Source organism: Rhinoraja longicauda, chromosome 23 (assembly GCF_053455715.1).
Source record: "Rhinoraja longicauda isolate Sanriku21f chromosome 23, sRhiLon1.1, whole genome shotgun sequence".
NCBI lineage: Eukaryota > Metazoa > Chordata > Chondrichthyes > Rajiformes > Arhynchobatidae > Rhinoraja > Rhinoraja longicauda.
In genome coordinates, this window is record NC_135975.1 from 23,309,238 (window position 1) to 23,323,390 (window position 14,153).

General features: G+C 39.0%; 1 protein-coding gene across 6 annotated transcripts in view; it reads right to left on the bottom strand.

The window, feature by feature from the left end:
- Positions 1-5,160: 5,160 nt before the first annotated feature.
- apaf1 (apoptotic peptidase activating factor 1) overlaps positions 5,161-14,153 on the bottom strand; it is a 158,878-nt gene continuing 149,885 nt past the window's right edge. For all 6 annotated transcript variants that reach the window (XM_078419849.1, XM_078419847.1, XM_078419848.1 and 3 more), the window contains one exon: positions 5,161-6,471. In XM_078419849.1, coding sequence (XP_078275975.1) covers positions 6,325-6,471 — 147 coding nt within the window. In that variant the 3' untranslated portion in view covers positions 5,161-6,324. The remainder of the gene's footprint in view (positions 6,472-14,153) is intronic.

Here is a 14,153-nt window from a genome sequence, read left to right on the forward strand (position 1 = left end):
GACATACAGGTTTGTAGGTTGATTGGCTTGGGTAAATGTGTTAAAAAAATTGTCCCTAGTGGGTATAGGATAATAATAATAATAATAATCCATTTATTTTATATAGCGCCTTATCACATGCTCAAAGCGCTTTACAAAAACAATTAACATAGAAACAAACAGACAAACTATCCTGACGGAAAAGCGGCGAATACTCATAGTGATAGTGTTAATGTGCGGGAATCGCTGGTCGGCGTGGACCCGGTGGGCCAAAAGGGCCTGTTTCCGCGCTGTATCTCTAAACTAAACTAAACTCAACTAATATTGTGTACCTGTTTTTTGGGCTTTAAAGGTTATTTCAGTGCTGTAGGCTTCAAGATAAACTCTCCAAAGTGATTCAAACACTTTAGCAAAGTGGGTACAGATTTATAAAACAAGTGTGTCAGAAAACTTAGGACAGGATGGTCGGTAAACGTCATTTGGCTATTGGTACGGCATTCTCGCAATCCCAGATGCAACACAAATCTACAGGTGCTAAAACCAATTACAAAGGCTGCGATCAGCTGACTTTGCAGAGACTGGTATTTCTGTTCCTTGTGGCTTAATGATGTACCAGGCCCACTCAGGCAACAAAGGAGTTCAAATGAGATGTCTGATTATAACAAAAAAAGTGTGTTCACTGCTGTGATAATGCATGGATAATGAACTCTGATGGATGGTAGAAGTATTTAATCTAAAATACCATGCATTTACTTTTAAAACTAAAAGTAACCAAAGGGGCTGAAAACAACATAAAAATTTAATAATTTCTTTTGTTAAAAAATAACCAAGTCTGAGTTGAAGTAACCTGCTTTGCAGCCTTCATTAAAATGTAATCAACCTCCACAATAAATAATCAAACTGTTATGTGAAGACACTTATAGCTGATTAAAGCATGGAGCAATGGAATGTTCATTCCCCGCATGCTCATTAGTGAAATCTGGTGCGGGATATCGGGAGCTAATTAATGAAAATTAGTTTTAAGGTTACATGTTCAGAGGGAGGCTGCATTTAACAGAAATCTTTCAAAATATCCCTCAGCCTTTCCTGAACATAAAGTGACAAACTTATACAAAACTTATTTCATTGCTATTGCAGTTTTAAAATAACCCAAGTTGATGTATATCATAGGTAATGAATTGATAATAATATCGAATTATGTAATTCAAATGAATTCCTCAAGTCAGTAAGTTTGAAAATGTTAGCTAATTCCCCCTCCCCCCCCAAATTTGTTTATTATTTGAGAATTCTTCATTCACAATTAAATGATTATGACTTTGCTTCTTGATTGACCGTAGAATTGTGAATGTTCTTGATATGACACCAAGTTTCAAAACTCCCACAAAATGTAGCATTGCAAAATTGTGCTCCAATATCAGTGCCCTCTCCCCAGGCAACAAAGCTCCAAATTACACTCATTCAGATCCACTGGCCTCAATGCTCACATCAAAACCCACAGAACTGGGGTGAAAGCAAGTCATGATAGATCCTAAGGGACCTCCTGACAAGAGGTATGCTGTAAGATTTGAGAAGTTTTCCCTCATTCTGAAAGCAACACCAAACCAAAGAGCTGCAGTTTGGACATTTTAAACGGGAGACTGGGGCTGATAGCGGAGAAAGGCTGCAGTCAGTTTACCAAGGGATGTCACAATCTGGGGTCCTAAAATGGCCGCAGGACCTCGTGAACAGCCACAAGAGCAAAAACCTTATAGCCCAGTCTCTAGGTTTCTGCAAAGCCACGGCCAGAACAATGGATGGGTATTGGCCATGCAGAAACCTGCGAAACCAGGTCGAAGTCCAGACACTGGGGCGCTGACATCAGCATACTCACAATGCCCCAAGCCGACCTACACAGTTAATCTCGTTAAGGGGGCACAATAGCCCATAGAAAACTACCTGGTAGGTGATGGGAAACCAGTTAAACCCATCACCTCGCAACGAAATACCAATTAACACCGTCTGGCCATCCCCGGTACCCCCGGACATAAGCGCAGATCAGAGAGAAAACTCAATACATATCTTTTAAACAAAGAGATCCCGAGATCTGGCGGGAGATAGGACGGGCCAGAATTAGTATAACTGGCCACGACTTTTGGGTTTTAAATGCAATGCAAGAAAGAAGTCAAACGGATGCAGGAGGAAGAAAAGACAGGCAAGAAGAAGCGAAGTGCAAGAGAGAGGAACCGGCACACAACTCGAGAAGAAATACTGCAAGAAAACCTGCAAGGAACGCAAGAAACGGAAGGAAGAAACTCAGGGGACAAGCACGACCCTCACGGAAAGCAGCGGAGAAGCAGCACGAACAGCCAGTAACCCCAGTAATAGCCCCATGGTGAGCATGTACTCCGATCCTGCATATCCTGGACATAGTTTAGTGTAGAGGGGAGGGTGGTTTGAATAAACGTGGGTGTGTAAAGGAATATGTGTTGGTCAATTTTGCGATGTGTCGTACGTTCCCCATCTTACAGTCGTGTATATGTCTTGTAGAACTGTGTGTTTTAGAATTCAGAGTAAAAGGTATTCATGTATATGTCTTGTAGAACTGTGCGTTTTATGATTCATAGTCAAAGGTATTCATGTAATATAGATATGTCTTATAGAACTGTATAAGTATTCATGGACAATAGTCCCAAGCGCTCAATAAAAGCCATTTCCATTTAAACCCTGGTCTTCAAATCTGGTCTGGTTGAATTTTTCTGCACTATAAACGCTCCTGCATCTAAGTCCAGTGTCTAGAACCGTAGGGGGTGAGTGGGTCGAACCACTCACGGGGAACCAGTGTGCGCGGCCTGGTCAAGGGATCAGAGCAAGGCACGGGGACCTTAGGTCGGGCGAAAGCTCGGTGCAGAAACCCCTTACAATGCTGAGCAACAACCAAAGAGATAGCTGCAACGTAATGGTCTAAAAGGTAAAATGTTACAATGAGAGAACTCTTTGAAAAAGCCAGCTCAATCACGATGGTCCAACAGGCCTCCATCAATGAGGTATAATTTTTTTTTAAATTTGGAATTAAGTTCCGAGCAGTAACCTTGACAGCTTGAGATCAAAAAACAATAAAATAATATTAAGAACAACAAATCTTGAAGAAATAAATTCACAGTTGATTCAAATAATTCCATAACATGTACAGCCTTGAAAATGAAGATTTTTTTTTAATCACAGAAGTGAATGAGAACACACAATAAATTTGGTCAATTGAGGTAAAAAACCCTCTTTAATGTTTGCATATACTCAACAATTTATCATCTAATTTGCCTTTCTTGTGCACTCCATGGTGACTGAAACTGTCTGTTAAGTGTTTGACTGATTAGCAACATAAAAGATGCATTTTGAATGTCTTTTGTTTCTGTTGTACAATAATCCTAGCAGTTAAACTCGTGCCTAGAGAGCCTGGAATTATTCCTCTACAGCAGAGTTGATTTCCTGTGTGGTTCTTTCTGCAGGTTTAACAGGAGGCCTATTTGACATTATATCTGAAAAATGATGAGGGTACATAATATCCAAACTGTACATTATAATAATGAGTTACAAAGTTAAGACCGGTGGAAGTAATTAGTGCAAGATGGGCTTCTATATTTGAATTTCCTTTATGTATCCAATTTGCAGACATTACAGTTCTTTAGCTCAGGGATTTCTTTAGAGCTGTTTGCTTCCCAACTACGCACCAAGCCCATACTTGCCTAGATTCCCCAGCAAGAACTTCCTCAAGGAAGCACACGGGGACCCAATCAGCAAGACTCTTGTAATTATGAAATGCATGGGTAAACCATCGACAGGTAGTGAAACCGCACCCCAGGCCAACATTGTTTTTAACCTTACTTTCAAAAGAATCGTAGCAGAATCTGGAGGATTGTGGTTAATTAAAATCAACACGTCAGCTAACACACGAGCCACAATTTAACTTACTCAGCTGAAGTTCACCAGGACCGTGATGTATTCGCCTACAGCCCTTTCCCTGCTGGCTAATATTTCAGAGTTCCTCCCTTCCAAATCTTAATTTAGATTTTTTTCCTAATATTAAGTAAACTGGAAAACATTCCATGCACTCTAGGTCTGCTGATTGATATAAATGGTTTTGTTCATGTTATTTATAATTTCAGGATGAAATACAAATATTACATATTTTCCCACATAATTAAAGCACATCAAACTCAGTACATTATGGTTCCTACTCCAAAGAGTAACGTGGTTTAATGGCCTGAATGATTTACAATTTTAAACATTTAAACCACTTTACTAGTTTAAAAGAACTCAACCAATCTTGTAGGATCTCACAACCTTTGAAAAATAGATATGACACCATTCCATGTAATGTTAAATCCAAATGCTGTAAGGTCATTGCCCCTAGTGATCCTAAAACTTATTTTTGAGCTGAATCAATTTAACTGCCTTAGTCATACAGCGTGGAAACAGGCCCTTCGGCCCAACTTGTCCATGCTGACCAACACGTCCATCTACTAATCTCACCTGCTTGTTTGGCCCGTATCCTTACAAACCTATCCTATCCAGGTATCTGTCCAAATGTTTTTTAAATGTTGTGATAGAACCTTCCTCAAGCAGCTCATTCTGTATACCTACCACCCTTTTTGGAAAAATGCTACCCCTCAGGTTCCAATGACATCTTTTCCCTCACACACGCTTGGTGTATATACCACCAAAATTGCCATATAAATACCAATGAATTGAACCTTGTGCATGATTAATTTGTTTAAAAAGAGGCCATACCAGAAATACCAACTGTGGAATCAGTTTCTTCCTTGCTTATCTACACGCAGGGAATCGGTATTTCATTGTGCTAATTTCAATTACGTATGTTCAGCCATGACATCTTATATGCACAGTTGTTTGGGAAGCAAGGGGAGGCGGTTTCTGGAATGCTTTGAGCATTTATGCCTGCAGTGACCCACCATACACAAGCTTCCATGGGGCAATGATGGGAAGGTGTCCAGTCTTTATGGCATGAGTGATCCAGAGTCAGTCCATTGTCCCTAATAAACTGATAGTTTCCAGAAATCTATGGTAATTCTCAAGTTTCAAGGTATCCTGAATTCTCCTGTACAATAAGCTTTTCCCATTAAGTACTGTAAAACATTAGACTGCCCCGACGGATGAGGGTCCCCTCAGACAGTACATGTGGTCAATTCTCCCAAACTCACCATTAATCCATATTAATCTCTACTTTGACAGCTCCATCTTGACAATTATTTTGTGCAACTGGTAAACTGAAAAGTTTGCAAGCCAGGTATGTGGGGGTTATAGACTTAGGCTATAATGTCACTCCAAAGACATACAGGTATGTAGGTTAATTGACTGGGTAAATGTAAAAATTGTCCCTAGTGTGTGTAGGATAGTGTTAATGTGCGGGGATCGCTGGGCGGCGCGTACTCGGTGGGCCGAAGGGCCCATTTCCACGCTGTATCTCTAAATCTAAATCTAAAAAGTCACACTGTAATGTCCCTTTCACCCAGAATCTACCATTCAGGCTAACACTAGATTGGGAAGACACTTCCCATCATCATATGATTTAATATACCAATGCACAAAAAGTACTAACCAGCTTAAACAATACTGATCTTCAGTATAGACAAAAATAAAAGCATAAAGTATTCTCTATAATATTTTCACAAATACAGAAAACAAATATTTTAAATAATCATGAAAATTTTAATAGCGTGAATTATGAAAATAAGAAATGGTAGAAAACAGAAACTGTACTTGAACATTTTTACAATCATAATTCTTCAACTAAGAATTTTGTTCATGTCTGGTCACACCTCATAACATGTTCGATCTGAACACTGTTCCTGAAATCTTCATTTTAAAAAATCTTAAGATATCAAATAGAATATCTTGCCTTATCAAATGAAAAGCTGCAACTTGAACAGCACCAAGTACATATTGCAAACGGATCAGGTAGTCTAGATCTTTATAACCTGGTCACGTACTTTAAGCCTCTGTAACTGCTCACTGTGCTTCAAATCTCAATGCGTTCAGCCACAGTGTCTCACAGCAATAAAATACCAGCAGTGGAGTCACTGGATGCAAGAGGTGTGAATAACAGAAAATATTATACACACTGTTTTGGCATGTGATACTCAGTCCCTGTGTTGGTGAAATCACTATTAAATTTCAATGGCTCAGTAACAATTTTTGTGTAAGAAAAAATTAGAAGATTTGCATAATGGCTCACATTCCATAGCTTGCTTTGTCCAAAGGTTCAAAGAAAGCAATTTTAATTGCAATAGATGTAACCACTCCCAGCAGCAACTGCAAAAGCTTTTTCTTGTTTCTTCACAGCAAGGAGTTTCAGTTTATCATTTTCAAGATATAGAGGATTCCAATATTGTCAATAGTCACATAGGTCTTGAAGTCAGATGAAACATGTATGGACTTCAAGTTTGTCCCATTGGTGTAGAATGTCTGCAGAGATTCTCCAGAATTCACATCCCACCACTGTAAAAGAAAAATAATGTCATTGTAGCTTTTACTATTCATTAATATCACCCCATGTTATCTCCAACTATCCAAACTTGTAAATTTGTGTTTCATTTTGATGTGAATACCTCTCATTGACATTGAGAAAGTGAGGTAAAAGGCTACATTCTACAGACCACAATGGCGTACCTGTCCCCATGCAGTAAGCTGTCCATAGTGCACCATGAGCAAAAGGAAAACCAACTTTAGAATCTCAATTTGATAACAGGCCAAAGAAAACATCATCACTACACGTACCTTGTCAAGTTCCCTCAGAACTCAATATGTTTCAGTACTTTTCAAACTCCAGAAAATATAGGCCTACTTTACTCAATCCTTTCTCATAATGTAATGCATCATTCCAAAAAATGTTGTAACACGCCGCTCATATCAAGTTACAATTCAGGCATACACAGTAAAGATTGTCCCTGCTAACAGCATAACACAGGAACACTTATCTTAATCCATAACAAAAACAATAAATGCTGGAAATACTCAGGTCAGGCCACATCTGATGATATAGAAACGTTATCAACATTTCAAGTCAGAGATCACTCTTAGAACTGAAAATGAGACAATACCAGCTTGCAAAGTGGCTGAGAGGAAGGGGGAATGGGATACATCTGTTCCTTTTGCCCACACTATCAGCGTGTTGTGTAGAAAGGAACTGCAGATGCTGGTATATATCGGAGATAGACTCAAAGTGCTGAAGTAATTCAGCGGGTCAGGCAGCATCTCTGGAGAAAAAGGATGGGTGGTGTTTCAGGTTGGGACCCTTCTTCAGACTGTCCAAAGAAGGATCCTGACCCGAAATGTCATCTGTCCTTTTTATCCAGAGATGCTGCCTGATCCGCTGAATTACTATAGCACTCTGTGTCTATACCCAGTGTGTTGCTAAATTAACACACACTGGTCTACTCTGGCTCCAGATTAAATATGTCTTGATTTTTAAATTGCTTTCAAATTCTTCCATGCATTTAGGTCTCTGAATTTCAATGGGAAATCCCATGTAATAATGCCAGGATAGGCAGTTCTTAAAAAAAGTATTCTTGCAGCAGGTAGGAATTGCTACAAAAAAGCTAATGTACATGTCATTTACAGTCCTGCCGAATCAGATGTTAAAGGAAACTAAAATTAGAATTGGACAGAGTAAAAGATGAGGAGACTGAATGTGAGTTGTAAGTTTGTAATGAACACTCTATATCATGTTCGCCATCTCTGTACTTATGAGTTTCTATTCAAACTGTTATGTTCATTGTCTTGCAGCGTCCACTGAAATTGAAGCATATGGAACCAGGTGCAGAGGAGGTAGTTGAGGCAGGTTCTATAACAGCATTGAAAAGATACTTGGATAGGTACATGAATAGGAAAAAAATAAGGGATATTGGCCAAAGGTAGGCAAGTGAGTAGCTTAATGGGGCATCCTGGTTAGCGTGAACAAGTTGGGCCGAAGATTCCGTTTCTGTGCTGTATGACTCTATAATCAGGATGGCCGTATATGCATACTTTCCATGAACTTTTCAAAAATTTGACTCATCCTAGAACAGACTGACAGTGAATTACAAAGTAGATTTCAGTAGTTTTTCAAATCCGACGTCTTTGTTAACTTCTGAGTTCCTGTACAAAACTATTAATTAATTTAGAACAATACATTGGTACATTATTTAGTTACCAATCTCACTCAGGCAGCGAGACGGGTATTCTGAAGGTTCAGGCTAAAGGATAATGCAGGTGCAGATTAAATGCAGCTTTGGCCTCAAGATGGTCAAATTAGATCTGACATGGGAATGCTTGATAGACAATAGACAATAGGTGCAGGAGTAGGCCATTCAGCCCTTCGAGCCAGCACTGCCATTCAATGCGATCATGGCTGATCACTCTCAATCAGTACCCCGTTCCTGCCTTCTCCCCATACCCCCTCACTCCGCTATCCTTAAGAGCTCTATCCAGCTCTCTCTTGAAAACATCCAACGAACTGGCCTCCACTGCCTTCTGAGGCAGAGAATTCCACACCTTCACCACTATCTGACTGAAAAAGTTCTTCCTCATCTCCGTTCTAAATGGCCTACCCCTTATTCTTAAACTGTGGCCCCTTGTTCTGGACTCCCCCAACATTGGGAACATGTTTCCTGCCTCTAATGTGTCCAATCCCCTAATTATCTTATATGTTTCAACAAGATCCCCCCTCATCCTTCTAAATTCCAGTGTATACAAGCCCAATCGCTCCAGCCTTTCAACATACGACAGTCCCGCCATTCCGGGAATTAACCTAGTGAACCTACGCTGCACGCCCTCCATAGCAAGAATATCCTTCCTCAAATTTGGAGACCAAAACTGCACACAGTACTCCAGGTGCGGTCTCACCAGGGCCCGGTACAACTGTAGAAGGACCTCTTTGCTCCTATACTCAACTCCTCTTGTTATGAAGGCCAACATTCCATTGGCTTTCTTCACTGCCTGCTGTACCTGCATGCTTCCTTTCATTGACTGATGCACTAGGACACCCAGATCTCGTTGAACTCCCCCTCCTCCTAACTTGACACCATTCAGATAATAATCTGCCTTTCTATTCTTACTTCCAAAGTGAATAACCTCACACTTATCTACATTAAACTGCATCTGCCATGTATCCGCCCACTCACACAACCTGTCCAAGTCACCCTGCAGCCTTATTGCATCTTCCTCACAATTCACACTACCCCCCCAGCTTAGTATCATCTGCAAATTTGCTAATGGTACTTTTAATCCCTTCGTCTAAGTCATTAATGTATATCGTAAATAGCTGTGGAGGAAAATATGTGCAAAATTATTCCATTATAAATAACTTCAAAAAAGTGACACAGTATGACAATTTCACACCTTAGTAAGTAGCCAACAATGCAAAAATGCAAATATCAGAAATTGGATGATTCTTTTTGCTTTAAGACGTAATAAAATGGGGTAATGCCCAATCATGAAAATTAGAATTGACATTATCCCTTTATTATTTAATTATGAAATGCCCTTTTCTCTGCCATAACTATAGCTGCATGATCATATCAACAGAGACTGTTGAGTTCCTTATAGTAAAAGGAATCTTCGAGTCCTGGAAAGTGTTTGATATTTTAAATTACTTATCGTAAAATATTTGTGTTCCTCTTATTCTCATGAGTGTAATATATACAGGTGCTGTAAATATAGCTGGGATACAACTTTGAATTATAATTGATTTAATTCCAAAAAATGCAGATGTTGGAAATCTGAAATAAAAACAGAGCACTCAACAAGTCAGAAATGAGAAACAGAGTTAATGTTAGAGGGATGAGACTCTTCATCAGAAATAGCAGTAGTTCTAACATTTTCTGTTTTTATAAAATGACTTTTAACACTATAAAATCAAGTTTGACATTATTAATGTCCACTCCCATGAAGGATTTTCAAAATTTATAGCTAATTTAGCATAACCGATGACAGAAGTTAGTCAGACCTACTGAAATGCATTAACATTAATGTTCTTTTAGGATTGGCTCCTTCAATCCAAAGATCATTTATCCAGAGAAGACAGAATCATCCTCTCAGAGTGAAAACTGCTCTACATGTCACAGTAGCCCAAGTCATCCATCAAAAAATATGCCAAACTGAATCTATCAAAACTCAAAAACTTGGCCATTATTTCCACAAACTCAACTGCTAGTTTCTTTTTACAGTGGTGGATGTCACACTTAGTGACCCAACGGATGCATCAACTTTGTGTGCAATTCCCTATTTAGCTGAGTGGGTTTCAAAAAAGACATTCTGTCTGCAGTATGGAACCAACATCGTACTAGGATCTTAAAGATTTCTATTTGTGACAGCGAATCCTTGGCCGGGTTATTCATTATTCGCTACCTTATAATGATATACAATAACATGACCACAGAAAGGGAGAAATATTGAGAGATAATTCACTCCCCCTATGAAACACTTATTGAGTATTATTCCAACATCTGGAAAAGCCAGAGGGATTCGTAATCATCATAATTTAACAAATTAAGAAACTGCACGCTGTGCAAAAAATATATAAACATTACTAAAATGCATTAATTATTGCGATCTATCAAAATCTTCCAGTTAAAAGGTGACTGAATGCTTTCTTTGCTGACTATTGTGCTTTCCCATGATTAAAGTCAGAGTCAGCAGAAAGAAATGTGGTATGAAGAACATCAGAAAATGAAACGTAAATTAGTAGGAAAGAACTACAGATGCTGGTTTAAATCGAAGGTAGACACTTCTTGAAGGGTCTCGACACAAAATGTCACCCATTCCTTCTCTCCGGAGATGCTGCCTGTCCTACTGAGTTACTCCAGCATTTTATGTCGACCTTAAATGAATGTAAACTACAGGCCAGTTGTTCAGGGTTCATTTTAGTACACTCACTGGACCTCAAGATCTATTATCATGCAACCAAGTAGTTAATATAGTACTGTACATCAAATAATAACATTCTATTTGAACTTTAACATAGTACAGGTGACACCCACATTACAGAGGTTGGGTTTACGTTCCTAAAAAAAGGTTTGCATCATCATTTTCGTAACTCAAAGCCACGTCACCCATGAAAGCTTGAAGAAAATCAATTTGAATAATAAAATTTGTTATTTATTTGCAATTTTATTCCCTATCTCAAATTATTAGGTAGTAATTTGGGAATTCTGAGAAGGTGAATTTATGTTACCCGAACAGCTGTAACATGGGGATCATCTTTATTTTTATAAACCATTTTGATACAATTTTGTAGAATTCTGCAGGTGAAGCCCTAAACAACTAAATTAAATTAGATAATTTTAACCACACAAAATTAGAGTACTAGTTTACAATGTAAAATTTAGTTACCATTCCTATTAACACCAACCACTGAGATTATTGATCACGATAAAAAAAATGATAGAACTATATACATGTATTTTCAAATTAGATTTGACAACATCCTTCATCATGTACTTCCGATAAAGGAAATGTTCTATTCTCAACTATTCTTTCTTTTTGAGTCACAGTTGTACAGCACAGTAATGGGCCTTTTTGGTTGGCATGGATGAGTTGGGCTGAAGGACCTGTTTCCATGCTGCATAACCTATGATTCTACTGTCTACCACATTCACACTGACTGTTTTGCCAACATTTAGAATAATGGCCCGCTGCGGACCTTTCACCGTCCGGCGCGGCCTGGAACGTGGCAACGACACCAGCCTGACCGCGGGAGAAGATGGCAGGGGAAAAGAAAAGACATTCTGGCCTTCCATCACAGTGAGGAGGTGACTGGAGGAGACTCACTGTGATGGATGTTTGTGTTTTTTGTTTTGTGTTGTGTAATTTGCTCATTTTACTGCTTTTATTGTTGGACTGTGGGTGACTAAATTTCGTCCAAAAAACTTGTTTTTTGACAAATAAAGATATCCTGAATCCTGAAAACCATCTGTCTGCTTTAGAACTATATGATTCTATGCCTTGCCTATGTCAAGATGTGCACTGTACAAGAAGGCAAGTATGATCTCTGCAAGTTTTTCAGGGATGCCAGGGGAGACCTCCAAAACAAAGAGGCTCAATTCAAACTAACTGGAAGCTCGATTCAATCAAACGGATGCCAATGTCAGGACCTGAATACCATCACGAGCTACATGCTGAAATCAGGGGTTCTCTCTGGTATGGATGCATCTCTACCGGATGAGGTTAGTGCCTTTCCACTTGTTTTGACAGGCAAACCCTGGCACAGTCCCCATGCCCCACAGGCTCTGTCCCATACTTCTCGGTCGCAGAAATTAAATTTGCTTTCACGAAGGTAAACTCTTGGACAACTGACAGCTGGGATGGAGTTGCTGGATGAGTTGTTTGGGTTTCAGAGATACAGCATGGAAACAAGCCCTTCAACCCACTGAGTCCCCCCAGACTCCTACACTCGTTATATCCTAATCCCAATTTACAGAAGCCAATTGACCTACAAACCTGTGCATCTTTGGAATGTGGGATGAAACTGAAGCATCTGGAGAAAATCCACGCGGTCACAGAGAGAACGTACAAACTCCATATGGACAGCACCCACAGTAAGGCTCGAAGCCGGGTCTTTGGCACTGGTAGGCAGCAACTCTGCTCTGAAATTGTGTGCCAATCAACTGCCACAGTCTTTACTAACATCTTCAATCTCTTACTTCAACAGTCTTCTGTTCAAATCTGTTTCAAGGAAACATCCATCATTCTAGTCCCCAAGAAAAGTGAAGTGACTAGTCTTAATGATTATGCCCAGTAGTTCTGACATCAGCCATACTGAAGTGCCTCGGTTGCCTGGCAATGGCCCAAATCCACGCAGTCTTTCTGACAAATTATGCCCCGTGCAATTTGCACACAGGAAAAATATGTCTACATAGGACCACATTCAGCCCAGGATCACCATGACAATAAGATCATCTATGTCAGCATGCTATTTGTTGATAACAGTTTGTTTCTTCCATTGAATTCAATTGTATTCCTGAACTGCTGAATCTTGGCCTTATGCCTCCATCCGCAATTCGTTGTGGGATTTATTGAGTGGCAGACCTCAGTCAGCTAGAATTAGTCATAATATTTCTCCCACCATGACCCTAAACACTGGTGCTCCTCAGGTTTCTGTGTTAAGGCCTTGTTCTTTTCCCTGTACACCCATGGCTGTGTGGCCAAGTGCAACGCCAACTCGATCTTTAAGTTTGCCAACTATTGTCGACCAGATCAACGATAATAGGAAGACAATAACTAAATTCTTTATATTAACAAGACAAAAGAGTTCTTCAGACTGAAGAAGGGTCTCGACCCGAAACGTCACCCATTCCTTCTCTCCTGAGATGCTGCCTGACCTGCTGAGTTACTCCAGCATTTTGTGAATAAATACTTTCGTTTTGCATATATGTATATATGCATACATATATATGGATATATACATATGTATATATACATATATATCCATAGGCAGATATACGTATATCTGCTATAGGCAGAATAAAGTAATCCTTTACTTTATAAGGAAATATAAAGTATTTTTTATATTTAGGCGGAATAAAGAAGTCCTTCTTAACAGCTTAATAAGAGCAGTGATCCAATTTACATAAAAGCAATTTTTTTGATAAAGAGCATTTGCCAAGAAGACAAAACTAAGAATTGCCATAAAAAAATGAAATTACTATGATTTAATTGAACAGACACTTTCATTTCTGGCAACTACAGGTAATAGCACTAATATGCGACACTTCACAGGGAGCAATTTCTCAGAGTGATGGGTCTCATACTATGGACTCAAATATGGATGAAATCAATAGATTAGCAACATTCACAACTATCCAAAAATTGATTTAAGTAATCTCTAAAGACATGGAAGATTACATGGGCCATCATTGAATTGATCGATATGCCTCTTGCATCTCTACAGACAAATAATCAATATTTAAGTTTTAAAAGGCTGATATGTTTGCTTCAGTCTTTTTCTGTACTTTCTAAGTAGTTACTAGGCTTTGCAAAGAATATCATGTGAAATTGGAAACAATATTCAAGCATTATGTTGAAGGTGAAAAATCTTGATGTTTATCAGGTTTTAAAATCAAAAGCCAAATACATTAATTGCACTAAATAACAGAAAATATGCAACAATACCTGAAAAACAAATGATAGGTTTCATCAGTACC